The sequence below is a fragment of the Palaemon carinicauda genome, chromosome 45 (assembly GCF_036898095.1).
Source record: "Palaemon carinicauda isolate YSFRI2023 chromosome 45, ASM3689809v2, whole genome shotgun sequence".
In the NCBI taxonomy this organism is placed as follows: Eukaryota; Metazoa; Arthropoda; class Malacostraca; order Decapoda; family Palaemonidae; genus Palaemon; species Palaemon carinicauda.
Window position 1 is genome coordinate 31,130,288 of NC_090769.1, and position 20,169 is coordinate 31,150,456.

A 20,169-nucleotide genomic window follows, 5' to 3' on the forward strand; every position below is an offset into this window, starting at 1 on the left:
AGCGATCGCCATGAAGGTTGCGGGTGTGCCCACCAGCGCCGACTATCGGCCAGATACCGCATATACATGTAAACAGCTCCAGTTCTTCTCATCCCGCTGGGTCTCTATCGGGGAGGAAGGGGGGGGCCTTTAATTTATATATTCACCGGGTAAGTATATTCAAAAATTTATTTTATAATCAAAATATCATTTTTAAATATTTAACTTAGCCGGTGAATATATAATAGCTGATTCACACCCATGGTGGTGGGTAGAGACCAGTATTAATACAGTTTACGGCGTATATGCTTAGAGTTTTTGACAGTTATATCATAACAAAACCCATATAAATATAGGTACCTGGTAAGGAAGCTGACTCTGACGATTACTCTGCCTTGTTAGTCTGCTTTCCTCACGAAGCCCAGCCATCCTCTTAGGATGCTGAAAGACTCCCAGGAGCTGAAGTATCAAGGGCGGCAACCCATACAACAGGACCTCATCAAAACCCCTAATCTAGGCGCTCTCAAGAAATGACATTTGACCACCCGCCAAATCAACCAGGATGCGAAAGGCTTCTTAGCTTTCCGTACAACCCAAAAACAAGATTAAAAACATTTCAAGAGACAGATTAAAAGGATATTGGAATTAAGGGAATGTAGTGGTAGAACCCTCACCCACTACTGCACTCGCTGCAACGAATGGACCCAGTGTGTAGCAGTCCTCATAAAGAGCCTGGACATCTTTTAAGTAAAATGACGCGAATACAGACTTGCTTCTCCAAAAGGTCGTGTCCATAATACTTCGCAGAGATCTATTTTGCTTAAAGGCCACGGAAGTTGCTATAGCTCTTACTTCGTGTGTCTTGACCTTAAGCAAGCAACGGTCTTTTTCACTCAAGTGAGAATGAGCCTCTCGGATTAAAAATCTAATAAAATATGACAAAGCATTCTTTGACATAGGCAATGATGGCTTCTTAACTGAGCACCACAAGGCCTCAGATCCACCTCGTAAGGACTTAGTACGAGCTAAGTAGAACTTAAGAGCTCTAACTGGACACAGTACTCTTTCAAGTTCGTTGCCTACGATCTCTGACAGGCAAGGTATATCAAATGACTTAGGCCAAGGACGAGAAGTCAGTTCATTTTTGGCCAAGAAACCAAGCTGAAGTGAACATGTGGCTTTTTCTGTGGAAAAGCCGATGTTCTTACTGAAGGCATGAATCTAACTGACCCTTTTAGCCGAAGCCAAGTACACTAAGAAAAGTGTCTTGAGGGTGAGATCTTTCAGGGAGGCTGAATGTAATGGCTCAAACCTGTCTGACATCAGGAACCTTAGGACCACGTCTAAGTTCCATCCAGGAGTTGCCATACGACGTTCCTTAGAGGTCTCGAAAGACTTAAGGAGATCTTGGAGATCTTTATTATTGGAAAGATCTAAGCCTCTATGTCTAAAGACCGAAGCCAACATGCTCCTGTAGCCCTTAATAGTGGGTGCTGAGAGGGAGCGAACATTTCTCAGATGTAAGAGAAAGTCTGCGATTTGGGCTACAGAGGTACTGGAAGAGGAAACAGATGCTGACTTGCACCAGTCTCGAAAGACTTCCCACTTCGACTGGTAAACGCTGATGGTAGAAGCTCTCCTAGCTCTCGCAATCGCTCTGGCTGCCTCCTTCGAAAAGCCTCGAGCTCTAGAGAGTCTTTCGATAGTCTGAAGGCAGTCAGACGAAGCGCGGGGAGGCTTTGATGAAGATCCTTTACGTGGGGCTGCTGTAAGAGATCTATCCTTAGAGGAAGACTCCTTGGAATGTCTACCAGCCATTGAAGTACCTCTGTGAACCACTCTCTCGCGGGCCAGAGGGGAGCAACCAACGTCAACCTTGTCCCTTCGTGAGAGGCGAACTTCTGCAGTACCTTGTTGACTATCTTGAATGGTGGGAATGCATACAAGTCCATGTGAGACCAGTCCAGTAGAAACGCGTCTATGTGGATCGCCTCTGGATCTGGGACTGGCGAGCAATAGATTGGGAGCCTTTTGGTCAACGAGGTGGCAAAGAGGTCTATGGTGGGTTGACCCGAAGTCGCCCAAAGACTCTTGCACACGTCCTTGTGGAGGGTCCATTCCGTGGGGATCACCTGACCTCTCCGACTGAGACAGTCTGCCAAGACGTTCAAGTCCCCCTGGATGAATCTTGTCAACAGGGAGATGCCTCGATTTTTTTACCAAATGAGGAGGTCCCTTGCAATCACGTACAGAGTGTGGGAGTGAGTGCCTCCTTGCTTGGAGATGTACGCCAAAGCTGTGGTGTTGTCTGAATTGACCTCTACCACTTTGTTTCGAAGAATGCTCTCGAAATTCATCAAGGCCACGTGGACTGCTAATAGCTCCTTGCCGTTGATGTGCATGCTCTTCTGAACTGAGGTCCAAAGACCCGAACATTCCCGACCGTCCAGAGTCGCACCCCAACCCAAATCCGACGCGTCTGAGAACAACACGTGGTTTGGGTTCTTGACTGCTAGGGACAGAGACCCTCTCTCAGACTTATGTTGCTGTCCCACCAGTTCAGGCATGCTTTTACTGGCTCGGAGACTGGGATTGATACAGCCTCTAAAGTCTTGCTCTTGTTCCAGGTAGAGTCTAGATGGAACTGGAGAGGGCGAAGGTGAAGTCTCCCTAGCGAGACAAACTGCTCCAGGGATGACAGAGTCCCTACGAGACTCATCCAACTTCTTACTGAACAACGTTCTCTTTTCAGCATGAGTCGGACTTTGAGCAGGGCTTGTTCTATTCGGGTGGCAGACGGAAAAGCCCGAAAAACTAGACTGCGAATCTCCATCCCCAAATAGAGAATCGCCTGGGATGGAATCAGTTGAGACTTTTCTAAGTTGACCAAAAGTCCCAACTCCTTTGCCAGACCCAACGTCCAGTGTAGATCCTACAGACAGCGATGACTGGACGATGCTCTGAGAAGCCAGTCGTCCAAGTACAGGGAGGCTCGAATTCCCGATAAATGAAGGAATTTTGCCACATTCCTCATGAGCCTCGTAAACACGAGAGGAGCAGGACTGAGGCCGAAGCACAGTGCTCGAAACTGGTACACCACATTCCTGTAAACAAACCTCAGAAACGGTTGGGAATCCGGGTGTATAGGAATGTGGAAGTACGCATCTCGCAGGTCGAGAGAGACCATCCAGTCTCCCTCTCTGACCGCTGCTAAGACGGACTTCGTGGTCTCCATCGTAAATTTTGTTTTCGTAACAAAAACGTTGAGCGCACTGACGTCTAGCACTGGCCTCCAACCTCCTGTATGCTTTGGGACTAGGAAGAGACGGTTGTAAAACCCCGGTGATTGAAGGTCCGAGACTTTCACCACCGCTCCCTTCTCTAGCAACAGAGACACTTCGTGATGTAGAGCTTGTCTCTTTGACTCCTCTCGATACCTGGGAGAGAGGTCTATGGGAACTGTTACTAGAGGAGGTCTGCGTACAAAAGGTATTTTGTACCCCTCCTTGAGCAACAACACAGACTCTTGGTCTGCACCCCTCTTCTCCCAGGCCTGCCAGAAGTTGGTCAGTCTGGCCCCTACCGCTGTCTGAGGACGTGGGCAGTCAGACTCTGCCACTGGAGGACTTGGCTCCTCTCCTCTTACCTCTCTTTCCCTCGGCACGAGAGCCTCCCCTGCTGGGAGCTCTGCCACGAAAGGGCGGGATAAACCTAGACGCAGGAGTCTCGATTCTGGGTCTCACAACAAAGGATGAAGAAGGAGCCATCAGGTCATGTGTGTCCTTCTGCACAAGCGAAGCAGCAATGTCCTTAATCAGCTGTTGTGGAAACAAGGCAGCCGATAAGGGAGCAAAGAGCAGTTCCGATCTTTGACAGGGAGTAACTCCTGCTGAAAGGAAAGAGCAAAGGGTTTCTCTCTTCTTCAAGACTCCCGACGTAAAGGTGGAGGCGAGCTCATTGGAGCCATCGCGGATGGCTTTGTCCATACAAGACATAATTTGTAAGGATACATCTGGGTCAGCAGACGAGATCTTCCTACTTAATGCTCCTAGAGACCAATCTAGAAAGTTAAAAACTTTGAAGGCCCTGTATACGCCTTTAAGGAGATGGTCAAGGTCCGAGGAGGACCAACAAATTTTTGAGCGTCTCATGGCCAGGCAACGGGGAGAGTCTACGAGGCTTGAGAAGTCACCCTGGGCAGAGGCAGGGACTCCCAAGCCAAGAACTTCTCCCGTGTCATACCAGACGCTCGATCTAGAAGCTAGCTTAAAAGGTGGGAAGGCAAAGGCCGTCTTCCCCAAACTCCTCCTGGTAACCAACCAGTCGCCTAGAAGACGTAAAGCCCTCTTAGAAGAGCGAGAGAGCACTAGCTTGGTAAAGGCAGGCTTGGTAGCAGCTAAGCCTAGCGCAAACTCAGACGGAGGCGAACGAGGAGCAACAGTAACAAAATGATCTGGGAAAAGATCCTTGAAAATCAAGATGATTTTCTTAAAATCCATCGAAGGTTGCACAGCCTTAGGTTCTTCTACATCTGATAAAACGTCCAAAGGATTATCATTAGGAGGAGGATCAGCAACGTCCTCATCTGAAGGAACCTCGTCCGACAACTGATGAGTCTCAAGAGAGGGAGAGACCTGCCTTGGTGGCAATGCTTGACAAGCAGAGTCCACACGCAAAGGAGCATCAGTAGCAGTCCAGGACGCTACGTCATGTAACTGCTTAACAGACTGACTAGCAACAACAACAGGAACGGGAGGACGCTCGACGTCAAGTCGAGACTGCCTTGACTGCCTAGATTGAGCAGTTAAAACAACTCTTGACTGCGGTGCTTGACGCTCAACGTCAAAACAAGTCAACTTAGCTGGTTGGCGAACGTCCTGAACGTCAACACGAGCATGCGGCAGCGGCTGAACGTCCACAAGCGGCTGAAAGTCAACACGGGACTGCATCGAGTGAGGCTCTTAAGTCACGTGACTGACGTGACTTTGTAACGTCAACGTCAACAGGACGAGCAAAGGCTCGTTTGGGCGGCTGACGGACAGGATCTCGATCAGCGTAACGGCGAGGATCATCGTGAACCTGCTCAACAGTATACTCCTCCATAAGGGAGGCCAGCTTATTCTGCATATCCTGCAGGACAACCCATTTAGGATCAACGGGAGTCGGTACGGGTCGAGACGATGGTAACGTCTGTGACGGCAAAGCATTGCCTAAACTAAGACTCTCGGAGCCCGTGTTACGCTTTTGTTTAGGCGGCGAGCAGTCTTCCGATGACTGCACAGGGTCAGAGCTGTCCCAATGGCTACAGCCAGGACGCTGGACCTGTCCTGAAGGGACTGACTTCCGCTTTAAGGGTCTAGAAACCTTGCTCCACGGTTTCTTACGCGAGAAGCCTTCGGATGACGAGGAGAAAACCGCCTCGCTCGTTTTATGGTAGGGGCGGTCTTGACGAGACACGCTCGAAACCATAGAGGGAACGTCTGTTTGTTGGATAAAGCCTCTCGTCCCCATAAGTCCTACGACATTACTTCTCCCTGGTGCATGGGAGCTTGCAAGAGGTCTCGGACTAGGCGAACGACAAGCACGAACAGACGAACCCTCGGTCGCAACACTGATAACACTTTGCGCACTAATCACTTTATCCCCACGATTTTCTAATGTGGCACTCTGACACTTTAACACTTTTACATCCGCCATGAGTTGATTACGGTCTGTAGCCAAAGATTCAACTCTCTCGCCCAACGCTTGAATGGCACGCAACATATCCCGCATTGATGGTTCATGAGTGCTAGTAGAAGGTTCAGGCACAACTACTACTGGGGAAGGATTAGGTTCAGGGGCATGGGAGGATGAAAATTCTAATGATCTAGAGGAACTTCTCCTCACCCTATCTCTCTCAAGCTTACGAGAATACTTATCAAACTCTAGCCAGTCGAATTCCGAAAGTACCACGCACTCATCACACCGATCTCCTAATTGACAGGTTTTACCCCGGCAATTAGAACACACGGTATGTGGGTCGAGAGAGGCCTTTGGAAGACGTTTGTTACAATCCCTAGCATTACATTTACGAAATTTAGGAATTGGAGAAGGGCCAGCCATTTTGAAAAGTCAAAGAAAATCCAAAAACAATCCAAAGTCATCAACAATAAAATCTATCCAAAAAAAGAGTTCAAGAGTTTTAATTGAAGATAAAAACACCTGCACTGCGAAAGCTCAAAACCAAAAAGAAGTACTTCACCAAGAATGACGAAAAACTCCAGGTCAACAGCGAGTAATGGAATCAACTTGTCGACAAGACCGACAGAGAAGAACTGGAGCTGTTTACATGTATATGCGGTATCTGGCCGATAGTTGGCGCTGGTGGGCACACCCGCAACCTTCATGGCGATCGCTCGCGAGTTTTTGTGTTTTTCTGTCGAGCCGTCCGAGACGTCAGCTATTATATATTCACCGGCTAAGTTAAATATTTAAAATTGGGCGTTAATCAGTGGGACTTGAGCTACCACAAATACATTTACATAGAGGAGTAACATTACCAACTCTCCAACAAGTGCTAAAAGCTCCTCTTCTTGCTAACTTGCGCAAAATAACAGATAACTTTGGAGCTAAGAAATCTGCTGTCTTTATAAAAAAACAAAGGAAAAATGTCATTTAGGTCTACACCTCCATAAGCATCAAGGTCCATCAACAGAGCTTTAATCTCACGAGATCGAAAAGCTCAGAAGGAGAAAGGGAGGTTCTCAAGGAGGCTAGTCTCTGCAGCGAGAGACTCCACCGACGGGTCTAGAGTCAGGGCAGGACAAGGATCGTCCTGGATCTCGTAATACTGTACATCCTTTGAAGTACAAAAGGAAGTGACAAAGATCGAGTGGAAGACCCTGCTCTAAGAGAGGTAGAGGTGCCTTCTGGCTGATTTAAGACTTTTGACCGGGGAAGAGCTGCACTGGTCTCGAGTGGTCTCTGGGGTAAAAAATCTGATCCAGAACTATGTCCTTGCCTTCTCGTGGTGCAGATCAGGAATATGACAACTTCTTGAAGGTCCTCAAGCATGCAAGGACCTGTCAGAAGGCATGTTCTGATTCTTTACACTCGTCTTCAGTGGAATTTTGGACTCGCCGCTTTAGGGAGGAATTCTTCATCCTTGTCCCTGAATTTATCTACCTTCGGACTTTCGTCTGAGAAGGCCTGGGATCAGTCAAAGTCGTCATCTGGAACCTGAGATGGCCTTGCCTCAGGAGAACCCTTCGCCTGTTCCTGTCTCCGAGCTTCCCTCTCCTTGGAATTCTTCGGACCCGTAAAGATTCCTTCTTAGGAGGAAAGTATTTCTCCAGGACCGTAGTTTCCAGAAACTTATGTTTCCTTAGGCTTCTGTGGTTTGGGAGCTGTGATCTCTTCCTCCTTGTGAGAGAGAAATGCATGCCGTTGATCTGGAGGAACAACTTTAATGGGTTTGGGGTCAAAAGGGTGGATGGTAGTCTCCTGAGGAGAACCAATGTCCCTGCTAGTACGCAGATGGATGGTATTTGCGTGTGGTGGGATTACACACATCATCCTCGTTCTCTGCCTCGTCGTCATCCTGTCACCTGACTTGACCGGTGTTAAAGGGAGAGGTCCGGTAAGTGGGTCATCTGCAGAGCCCAGTATCTCCTTGTTGTTAAGTCGAGGTGGAACTCTGAGCAGACCTTCTCCTCGGGTCAGAAGGAGCGTCCACCGAGGACGAGGATGGCTTGTCCAGAGGTATACAGGGAGTCGCTTGTAGACGAGGAGGAGGTTGGGCACGTGGAACGGACAACAGCGACTTTTGCAAAGAGGACACCAAGGTGTCAAACCAAGAAGGAAGCCCTCCAGCCCGAAACAAGTCAGGAGCTTCCTTAGAGAGTCCGGGAGGAAGAGACTGCCTCTTAAGATGTTGTTCCAAGGGGCCGACTCCTAGTGGAGGAAGTCTTTAAGGCATCATAAGAAGCTCTTTGGTGATGTGCACTGGACGATCAGGAGAGATAGGAATGTTAGCACACTTGTTGGGAGGTTCTTTAAAGCACCCTGGAAAATGGACTGGCCTGCCACTAGAGCTGTCAGTAGCGGAGAATGTCATTTGAGGAGTTGGATCCTCACTAGTTTGCAAAACCGTGGCTTCAGTCCACGACACGCTCGCCTGTTCAGCCGTTGGACTTGCTCGGGGCGCTTTACTCACGACAACACGTGGATCACACGGAATCAAGAGATTCGAGCTCAATGGCGCACAAATCGCGAGCAAAATGTCTTTTTCGCGCACAACTGAGGGCAAGGGAGAAGTAGGCGGCCTCTGGAGCTCTTGTGCTGAAAGGGCACTCTGCACACTTGAAGATGGGGGGGTTGGGAGCCCCTGAGTGGGGCAACACATTGGAAGGGAAAGTTTTTAAGTGCGGCAGAGCTGATAGAGGCGTTGCGTAGGCAAACGCTTCGTAAGGATAACCCAGGCTTTGAAAGGCGCTGGAGGTAGACTTGACAAAGGCTTCTCAAATGGTTGGTCTATCTCATTTCCTCTCTGCAGGGGAAGGCTGCATTGCAGAAGAGCCAAAGAGGCGTCTCTTTACCGGAGGTGAAGGCGTACTTCTAAGGAGAAGGGATGACGCCCTCTGGGGACCAATGGATCAGCAAGCTGACCTTCAGCAGCAGCAATCCTCCGATGAGGAGTCTCTATGAGTGGCCCCTCTTGTGAACGAGAGAGGTGATCACTTCGCAGGAGGGACTTGCCAAGGACTATGCTCCGGCCCCGAAGGAAGAGAGACTCAGCAAGGGGGGAACATAGTCTAGGCGAAGACAGCAACAGCAGTCGGAGTCGATGTGAAGTGATGAGGAAGAAGCCAGGAAACAACCCAACCCCTGGGGAGGAAAACTCTCCCCCAGAAGGGAAAGTAGTCCAACCCCTGGAGGCGAACCTCCTTGCACCGCTCTAAGATGATCTGCGTAGAGCGCTGCCTGAGAAAGCATAAGCGGAGCTAGTTCCTCAAAGATGGAGGGCTGATCAGGAGATGCCACGGGCGAGCACAGTGACAACAAATTCCCCAGGAATTAACGGAACGGCTCTACTTCGTCGGCTTTCTTAGTCAAACGAAGAATAACTGCTTCGCTGAGGAAAAATAAAATAAATTATGTAACAAAAATTCTCTTGGGAGGAACACCTAGTCCGCGGACGGGAAAGGTGACCATCGAGGGAACAAAGATAAAATAAGAACTGCGCACTCCCTTCCCCGGCCGACATAGACGGAAGAAGGAGAGCGGAGAGTAACTGTAATAAAAAAGAAAAAAAAGGATTCCAATTATTTAAATCAGTGCTCCTGCAGTGAAGAAGCTGAAAAGTTAAATTACAAACAATTATAATTTCACTTAAATAGTGAATAAAAACAATCGGAAGTGCAACCTAATCAGGAAAGGTGCTGCCCCCGTTAATATACTGTTGGACGCCCATGAAAGGTGAACGGCCTTGAGAAGAGAGACCGAAGTCAAGTTCTGAAAAGGCAACACTCCCTCCCCTCAGTAAATCCATGTAGAGGGAAAGGCGAAGGCAACAGTAGAACGAGGAGGGTCCAAACGATGATAATTCCCCTGCGGCGGCGGCCGAGTCAACGAAAGGCTATCCGCCGACGGGATGACCGATGGACAAGGTTGGGAAATTTTTCCGGCCTTGCGCAAGTGTCTTAAGATTGTGCAGCACTGTATTACATTATCACACACCGCACAAACACTCTCGAGGAAACTTACAACATAAATCTATCTATATATATGTGTATATATATATATATATATATATATGTATATATATATATATATATATATATATATATATATATATTTGTAAACATTAAGAATGTTTCCAGTTAAAAGACAAAATTCAATGGCAGTCCAAAAGAGCGGTAACAACCGGTCTCCATCCGTGCCAAAAGTAAAGTGAGCTAAATCACAGGCGTGTGAGTGGGAGCAGTCACAAGCTACGCCCCCACCCCTTGCTAACTACAGGGATGGGTAGTTAACCCTCGCTAAAATATTAATGGCTCGTTCTTTCAGCTTCATCGAAAGTAATACCCCTAATAAATAGCATAGGTTTGTATTCCAGTAAGGGAACAAAAGTATTTAAAAAAAAAAACACGCATTATAACTGCAAGAAAATTATTGTGATTCCTTTTGAATGCTGCACACACCATTTCAAAACTTCACACAAAAAAATTACCTTGATAAAATTATCCATCAATTCTAGCTTTTGAATACAAAGTTGATCAAGTCCATCACAAAGTGATTCAGGAGATAATTGTATACTGGTTGCCATGGTTGCAGTGTCAGCTACACCTATTAAGATATAAAAAAAATAAAATCAAGCATTAATGTAGTCTTCCTCAGTATAATACTGGTAATGAGATAATTTGCAGACGATTCGTACCCTACTTAATTATATTAAAAAAATCTTATTTAAACAGTAATGTTTCAACTTCACAGACATAACAATGGCTTCAACTCGTATTGCTTAAAAAAAAAAAATCACACGTGCTGAAACTTTACAATACAATTGGAATACAATCATGGTATCATAGGGTTTTATGGATTTAAACGGAATTTCTAAATACTGTACAAAGTAATAAAATACCAAATTATTTCATAAATTTTTCTAACACTTGAAAAAGGGCAGCAACTACTGTGGAATGCAACAAATCTACCACAGTGAACTTAATAAATAAGACCTGGATAATGGTCGTCCTTATTTTTCTTTAAAACTACTTGGTCTAGACCAAGTTTGAATGCACAAGCTAACCTATATGTAGATTTACCTATTACTATTCTCTCCTCAAAAGAAATGTGTTATATTAGGTGAAAACAATTAATTTATTCCACTCTACATAAGTAAAACAAGAAAATAGATAAAACAGCATACAATACAACATCATACATAAAAATGAGTTTAAATTTTTTCAAGATTATGGTCTTCAATTAAACTGTTACACAAGCATAGTTCAACCAACTTTCAAATAATAATAACAACTACTTTACATAAACTAAAAGCCTTTGAATTCTTCTGAAAACTACATCACAATAATTGGCAATATTAGATCTCACTAAGACAATGGTTAATGGTAAAGGTGATGTTCGCCAACTTCAACCATGACTGAAATAACATAATTGATGTTCTAAGCAAAACTAAATAACCACATAAATTTTGTGATGATACCGGGTATGCAATAACTTCTGTAAGGCTACCTAACAGTTGCCTACCTCTAGTGGTAGTGCAGAGACACTTCATACGCATTTTTTTCCTAACATTAAAATTTAAAAAAAAAAATGCTTACTTCAGCTAACTATAGCCTAAGAGGACACCAAAGTAATTCATCCTAGCTTGCCTACTAGTTAATCCTCCTGAACATTACCAAACCTTATATGCTTAACGCCATACATTTCTACACCTGGGGTTCAGAAACATGGCTGAGTTAAGAAAGGGTATTGAAGGATTAGTATGCATGGCTCAGTATCAGCCGCCCATCAATAGTACTCCTCCCCATATTAATATAGCATCCCGCAAATGCAATCACAGGTCACTTCAAAAACATCGAAATATGAACAAATATAAAATTTACTCTAAATAAAAATATAAAGTATACTCTAATTAGAACATACTGTGTATCTACAAAATCAAATCAATTTTGTCTTATGCCTAATATAAGTCCTGCGTCCAATCACTTGGACCCTTTAGCATTTCTTTCAAGCACGAGACGCCCCTAAGCCCCATAATACAGGCTACGTGCTGCAGGCATCTCGGCTTATGGCACAAATTCTGACCTTCTGAACTAAATACAAAAGCAGAATGGAATATTATCATTGCTCACGATTCGTGTAATCCTTGAGAATGCACACACTCAACTAACACAAGAACGGTCACTACATAGGTAGCAGGAACACTCCCTCCGAAATGACGTCCCGGTCGCCGTTGTTCCGTATTTATGACGATGTTTGAAGAAGAGGAATGAAATGTTTTGCCAAAACAGCTGATCCCAATTTTCCAGGGAGTTATCGTACAGCACCTTGGAAAGGTAGGTCATCGGTACCTTTGTCATAAAATGGTAAGGCAAGAAATTACTGAAGCATGTGTTTAAATATACATGGATTTATTAAAAGATTACATTTATACCCATTGATGATGACATTAAGTTTTAATATCATTAATTTATTTCGACGGCGCTTGTTTGCTGCAGCGAGAAGAGCCCAGGAGAGTCGCGTGACTATGATGCTGTTTGACGTACGATACACGCTATGGTTTGTTTGTGGAATTTTGTTTGCATTTATTCTTGCATTGTCATGAAGTTGCATTTGGACTGTACCCTCGTTGAAAATACAAATTACTAATTATTCTTTTCTCAAAATCTAAAAACACTAAATACTATAAACATTTGACAGAGTTCTTGCCCTTATTTAAGGCGTTCCAAATCACCAATCAAATAGGTGCATAATAATGTCACAAGGAATGTAGTGTATACTATCTCTTATAGATTTTACAAATATGTGAATTGTGTACTATGGTATGCAACAGAGTATTTTGTTTTATTTCTTGCTTCATAGCTAATGTTTAATGTAATTTTCAATGAGAATTATCAAAATAGAACTGCATAACCAATTGTAGAGACATTGAGACAACACTTAACTTGAAAGTTCCACGTCCCTCCCAAGTTAAAAAGTTAAAGAGTTATTGGCATAATAATTAATAACTAACATAACAGTTAATGCATATAATTAAAAAAAGACAAACGCATGTCATTAAAGTATTTCTAGTAATAAAGAGGGAGTAGACATACTAGATAATAGGCAACTGAATAGAACATCAAAATTCAAATACTAATTGCATTGAAGAGATTTCAACGTAATATTTTTTTTTTTGGGCTGTTTAAAATGGAAACATACATTAATTTTAAAATAATGCGTACAAACATATAACCTCGCCAGGGAAGAACCGCTGATTCTTTCAAACTTGGTGGAAAAAAAAATAAATCCACATAAGGGAAGGTAAAGAACTTTGAGTTTTGCTGGCTGGCCATTCAACCAAAATTGAATGCCTAAATATAAAGCTATGCATCACATTGAGTAAGTTAAAGTAGCAGCACATATGAATGTGAATTGTCAGGTGACCCAAACAATCTATTCAATGAGGCCCAGAAAAGAACTAAAAATTTTGAGAACTAGGAGATATTTGTAAAAGAGAAACCAGGTATATATAATTCTTTTTAAATTGTGTCTCTGGAGAAAAAAATATTAAAGATTATAGATTATCAATGATACATGCAAATAACATCACGTGAGGGCCGATATCGTCTCTAAAAGAAAATCGAAAAACAAAGGTATTGACAATATGCTTTAGTTCTCAAGGTTTGAATAATCAAGAAGCCATAATTTCTTACCAAATTTAATAAGGAGGTATTTTTCAATATCCACCAAGCATGTGAATGCATGTTAGGATCACTGAGGTAGGAAACTGTCAGAAATCAGCTTTACGCCAAACATAAATCGTGTAGCATATCACAAATAACACAGGGATGCTCCTAGTACAGAGATGGGAAGATATTACTGCATCTTCATATCAACTGATCACTGAAACAGAAAACAAAAATCTGCAATGATTCAAGAAATTCTTGTGTACATGATCAGTTCCCGTATAACATTGAGTTATGGCATCAGTCCAGTAGTAATTTTGATACAAAAGGTGATAAACCGGTTTATTTGGGGATGTTATTAGAAAGTATACATGGCTGTTGTTATGCATACTTATGTTAATGATGATTGAACATGGCTATGTAGACGAACGTACATACAGAGAATGTTCGCCTCAAGGGATAAAATGCAGGCTGAGAAAGTGGAACATGCCGTAGTTTAGTTTATACATGATTTACCTTTTTCATTGTCGCTTTTGTTCTGGCCCTTCTTATTTTGTGAAAACGTGAATTCCGCCCTCATCCTCTTTCTCAGGTCGCAAGCTTTTAGAAATCTTTTGGTTAGTGTTACGAATATGTATACCTGACACTTTAATTGGTGCACACTGTAGCACATAAATTCATAATTACCAATTCCATTAATAAAAAGTCCAGCGTTTATATTTAGCATAAATACAGAGTTGATTTCTTGAGTCTGCTGAAAAAGTTGACTAATTCTTTAGTTCTGCGTGCAAGGGATAATTCCTATGAATGGTCAACTACACTAGGAGAGTTTTCTCTCATTTTATTTTTTTACATGGTATTAAGTTTGAAAAATACAATATTCTAATTTATTGGGTCTGTTAGAATTATCGTTTTATGGAATGTTTCTGGGTATGTATTTCACGATTAATGGACATTTCAGGAGTATAAGATTAAACAATCAGGACCAAGATGCAGAGATTAAATTTTTCCAATGATAATATTCCTCTATTACTTATTTTTCATGAATAAAATGTATTTTGAATGTGTTTCATTGGGAGATTTTACTGTATAATCCGCTACAATTCTGATCAGTTATAAACTTTTCTTAATTTGTTTTTATTCATCATTGTTTTGAGGTCTTGAAATGCTTATATGAAATTTTACACGCTGTTTGAAGCATTTTTTTCATTTACGATTTTCTTTTTTTCCCTGTCTTTTATTTACAATAATGGTAACACATTTTTGATAAAATTCAGTCATCCAATTGTAATTACAGAATAAATCACCTTTGTTTATAGACGTTATAGTAAATAAAATATAAGAACAAAACCCACAGGGCTAGTACACGCATACATGGGCAAATATTGTCTTTGACTGTTGAGTGCCGCATGTGCACCTGCATTTGTTTACTATATATATATATATATATATATATATATATATATATATATATATATATATATATATATATATATATAGTACACCTAGTAGATGAAGAAGATTTCATACAGTAAAACTCGCTGAACTTTACGCAAAATGTCTGCAAGAATGTTCTATACCTATGGCTTGGAAAAAAACTTTATCACCATTGAAATTCACAAAAAATATAAGACACAAAAGGCTTAAAAATTGCCATCCAATAAATTAATTCTCACGTATATTTAAAATATTCAAAAAGATCTTAGAAGGCCGAAGAGAAAGGCAGCTAGTCTTCAATCAAACAAGAGAACAGTCAAGCCTTAAAAGCGGGTATTCAACAACTGACCATATCCATGTAATCAACAAGATGATGAAAGAAAATCAACAGACTATGACAAACCACAATATATAGCATTTATAGATTATGTCAAAACCTCACCAGTAATGAAAACCCTTCATAGACAAGAAATAGATGAATCTTAAATTACATTTGATGACATATATAAGGGAAGTATAGCAATCCTAAAACTACTTAAAGATAGTCAGAAAATTTCATTTGAGAAAGAAGTTACATAGGAAGATCCTATCTCTCCTAAATCATTCACAGTGAGCCTAGCAGCTTTTGAGAATTTATATTTTGAAAATGTTATATACTAATGATGAATACCTTCACAACATTAGATTTGCAAATGTCACACCAGTAGTTCTATTCAGTGAATCATGGGAAGAATGTCAAAAGATGATAGACAATTTGAATAAAGTAGAAATGTAGGGCTGAAAATGAATATGGGTTAAACTAAGATAATGTTCAATGAAAATGCAGAGAGACAACAAATAAGGATAAGCATGGAATGGAGAGGTTTTGGTAAAAATATGAGATTATGAAATTCAAAATGCCACTTTCTCCAAAAAGAAAAATATTTAATCAGATGGTCCTACCAGTATTAACTTATGCATAAGAAATTTAGAGCCTTACTAAAGCCTTAGAACATACATAAGTTAGTTACAAATCAAAATGCTATGAAAAGAATAATAATGATGGGAATAACACACACAGAGAGAGAGAGAGAGAGAGAGAGAGAGAGAGAGAGAGAGAGAGAGAGAGAGAGAGAGAGAGAGAGAGAGAGAGAGCAACGTGGATACAAGAGCAAACTAAAGTAAAGGATATTCAAACAAAATGTAAGGAAAGAAATGGACATTGGGAGGACATACAGTATAATGAGAATGACAGATATTAGATGGACATTAAGAATAACAGAATGGGGCCCTAGAGATTGTAGAAGAAGACGGGGAAAGAAGAGAAGACGAAGATTAATGACCCTAGAAAATTTGCTGGTACACACTGATATAGAAAGACCACAAACAGACGCAAGTGGAAGGCCATATCTTAAGCCTTTGTCTTGCAGTGGACAAGCAATGGCTAATGATATATAAATACATACATAAAGCTTCTACGTAAAACAAAAACTCAGCAAACTATATAACCACGCACGCCACATGTGCTAAACATAACAGAGTTTGAAGAAGTCAGTCCCGAGTCTTATGTAAGTGTTGCCTATGGTTTTGTAAATAAACAGAGATGATCTCGAGGACTTCCGCATTCTTCCCCGAGAAGAGTCTGCAGACCATGTCTATTCTTTAGGTGTAATTTAATTGCCTATAAAATGAAATGGCAGTGTTTTTAATTTATAGGTTATTGGTAAAACGTTCCAAAGTAAGAAGAGTTTTCTTTCTAACACGTAAGTTTTAGATTTGTGAGTTAGAACATTCTAATCAATTTTATTTGAATTTTGAAAGGAAATCCATAATTCATCCCAACTCGGGTGTAAACAGCATAATTTAAAAATAAAAAAAAAATAAAATAAAATAAATAGTGCAACATTAAATAAGATTAACAGCAAACGATGACATTCTTTTTAGAAATTCCTGTCAGGTTATATGGGTAGGCTACTTCTAGAAATTACTGCTAATCATGAAGTCAAAATATCGTAATAGGTAAAACTAAGTATTTGTGATTATGAAAAAACTGATATATATATATATATATATGTATATATATATATATATATATATATATATATATATATATATATATATATATATATATATATATCCTTTACAGAAATCTAACACCTTACAATTAGTTTTATTTCTGTCACGACATAACCTTGAATCATTCTAAAGCGTCGTGCTCCATTAGTTAGTGACTGCAAATAAACACAATAGAAGAAACATTGTCGATAAATGACGTTAAACCACATTGCAAACGAAGAGTATTCTTGCAATTCCAGTTAATCCTAAATAAAAAGAAAATACGACTAGAACCTAATGACATTACAGTACATCGTTATACTGTATAAGAGAATAATCCAACACAAATTTGAATGGGTTTTAAATTTTGCATATACTTCCTGATCAAATAATATAAACTGTAGAAGTTCTATACACTACCGCAGCTACAACTATGGCTAGACTACTTCCTGGTTACCATACTATGATTTCATTCCCATATGAATAATTATTTCACATTCAAAGATTGATAACCTCAGTAGGCTATCTTAGATCAATAAAAATAGACTTGAATATATACTGCCGAAGGAGCTTTTAAATAGATCTCTTCGTAAACCCACGAATAATATTAAAGACAAACTTCTCTCAGTTGAGAGGCGGTGTCACGGTTTTTGGTCAGGGTGTCCTTACACTTAACGTCCTTGGCAGAGAATATGCGTCCGTTGCTCAAGCTCTTTCTTTTTTTGCTAATGTAACATAGAACCAGTCTTTAAGGCGTCCTTGAAGGCGTTTATTTCGGTAATCTAAATACCACGAACCCTCCTACATCCACAGGCAAAGAGAGTTTTTGCGTTATACTGTAACATCGTTGGGTCGGTTTTTTTTTTTTTTTCATTTTCCACAAATCAAATTAAACTGTAATAAGAAATGTTACATACGCTATTGTGTTACAGACAGAAACTACTTTTGTTATATATATTACAGTTATATGACCACAACGTCCTCAATCCTCACACCTTAACCACTAATGGACATGTTAGACGTAAATGTATCGAACAATAAGTCCCGAGAATATATGTAAACTATTCTCAGGGCCTTGTAAAACACAACGGTAATAATGTGCATGAATGTAGGCTACCTTAATTGTAACATAGAGTGATTATTTATTTGTTCCTCGTATATGAAGTTATTAGTGATGAGGCCTCACTGGGGGCTTCCCGAATTGGTCGTCCCACATAAGGTACTGCATCCGTCTACACAGTATTTGGTACTGCAGTACTCCCACAACTTGAACCAGGAAATCTGCGGTTTGTGAGTCGTGACAGAATGCCGAGTTCATAATGCACAGGCTTCTTTTATATTCTGTGTAAAATTTGGTATTTGTAATGTATTAAAGTATTGCAATGACTTGGAAAGTATCGTATTCTTAGTTTATACATTGTCTTTCTCAGAGTCAATATAGATCTATATTGACTCTTTGTCTCCCTCTAAAAGAATATGACCATCCAAACCTTTCAAGTAGGCTACCCTTGTAGTGCTCGATCGTACGCTGCACAAATCTATCTAAATGTGGCAGTCTAACGTTTGATGAGACTTCTCTTTATTTACCGTTTATGGATTGCTTATAAACATGTTTTTTTTTTATTTATCAACACCGTTTTCCACGTAAAGTTGGAATTTCATTCGAATATTGCTTGGATTTTGCGGTTACAATTATATCTGTATACTGTATATAGTGGCTGCTAGCAAGCACAGATTGAACAACGTTTCATCACAGATCTAATATTGGAAAGAATAGTAGAATGCGTTTCTTAATTTTCAACATCATAATGCTTTTCAAACTCCCTAGTAAGACCTGGCCCACGGGAAGGGGAACAGGAAGACTGTAGTTTGATCACAACGAAGGCGGAAGTAGAAACAAGAGAGCGAGAAAAAAGAGGTAGTCATAATAGCATTGCGGTACATGTAATCCTTTACGCCGTATAAGGCGTGGTTGTTTGGCAGGATGGGAACCAGGATGAGTTGGTGGGAGATTCTGGATGAGAGTCACTCGGTATAGAGAGAAACAAATACTGTTACTAAATCAAAGATATGAATTAACCAAGTATTATAAGCCGTTGTTATTAGTCTAGAAGAAACCTTGTGTATTAGTTCAGTGTTCAGTACATTAAGAATATCTTCGTACGAGGTCTTCTTATGAGGTTACGGATCTACAAACCGTATATGGAAGAGCTCAGAGGGATAGATAAAAAACTACGTTTTTTTATCTTGTTTCAAGGTCTTCCCAACGGAACACGAAAGGGCGATAGACCATGGAGGAGGCGAGCATTCCGAGTAGATATTTAACTTCCTTGTTCACGACATTCGTTTGAATAAAATCTAATTAACCTTCTTTTCTTAATAACTATAAATGCTTGTATAATAGCAAAGTAAACCGTCCTCTAACATTTCCGCAACACGCACTGTCTAATCCTTTAAGAGACACCTTGCCTTCGGACAAATGTAGAAAACGAAAGTTTTTAACCGAACGAAAACCTAAGCCGTTTTCACTTTCTATCTTGACCTCTGAAACAGAACGTTATAGACCCTTGGGGATGTGACTTAAGATCATGATTAATTATAATATATTCAAGGTTAAAACTTCCTTTAAGCAATTTATAAAACAAAGCGAACATTGTAAGAGACTGATAAAAATCGGCATATAATACGTTGCTTCTTTATGGTTGAATTACCACTATATTTGTGCCTCCTTCAACGAGATATTTATATGTACCGGAAAACATGCAATATAGAATTCTGAGAAGAGCAATTGCGCAAACTGGGAATATAGGTCGTACCCTATAGCACTGAACACGAGAGAATCATGCTGTTCCCCACCATAATCGGCTAATAGAAGAAAAAGAATGATATATAATGAATACCTAGCTGAGAAAGTCTCATGGAAATTGTTAGAGCATGATTAACAAGGAAAGGGAAGTTTACTTATGGAAATAATACATATAAGTACGCAAAAGAACTTGGGAGATGGATGCCTTTATTTGAGGAGTGTATTTAAACTTGGCGCTTAAAGCAGTTAGGGAAAATGCAGAATTTAAGCGAATGTGTTTGACATCTATTTATATGCAAGAAACTATTACCAATATGAGACGGTGACAATAGCCTTATCATGGAAGTCCTTATTCTCCTTGAAAAATAGATGACGAGAGACTAGCAATTAGAGGGACTGTGATGGAAATCACATCAGAATTGAAAAAAGTAGTTGTCATAGCAAGAAGCATATAATATATGCTGTGGGGCACACACAGGGGACCATTGAATTTGAATGTTAAAGTATAGCTTCTTATAAAACATG

General features: G+C 40.8%; 1 protein-coding gene across 4 annotated transcripts in view; it reads right to left on the reverse strand.

Annotated features, from left to right (window-relative positions):
• The window catches only part of LOC137634816 (coiled-coil domain-containing protein 115), a 152,591-nt gene that overhangs the window by 53,274 nt on the left and 79,148 nt on the right, over positions 1–20,169 (reverse strand). For 2 of the 4 annotated variants that reach the window (XM_068367371.1, XM_068367370.1), the window contains exon 2: positions 10,190–10,305. In XM_068367371.1, coding sequence (XP_068223472.1) covers positions 10,190–10,285 — 96 coding nt within the window. In that variant the 5' untranslated portion in view covers positions 10,286–10,305. Of the gene's footprint in view, positions 1–10,189; positions 10,306–11,831; positions 11,996–20,169 lie in introns of those variants that run through there. The other 2 variants (XM_068367369.1, XM_068367368.1) reach the window with 2 other exon arrangements.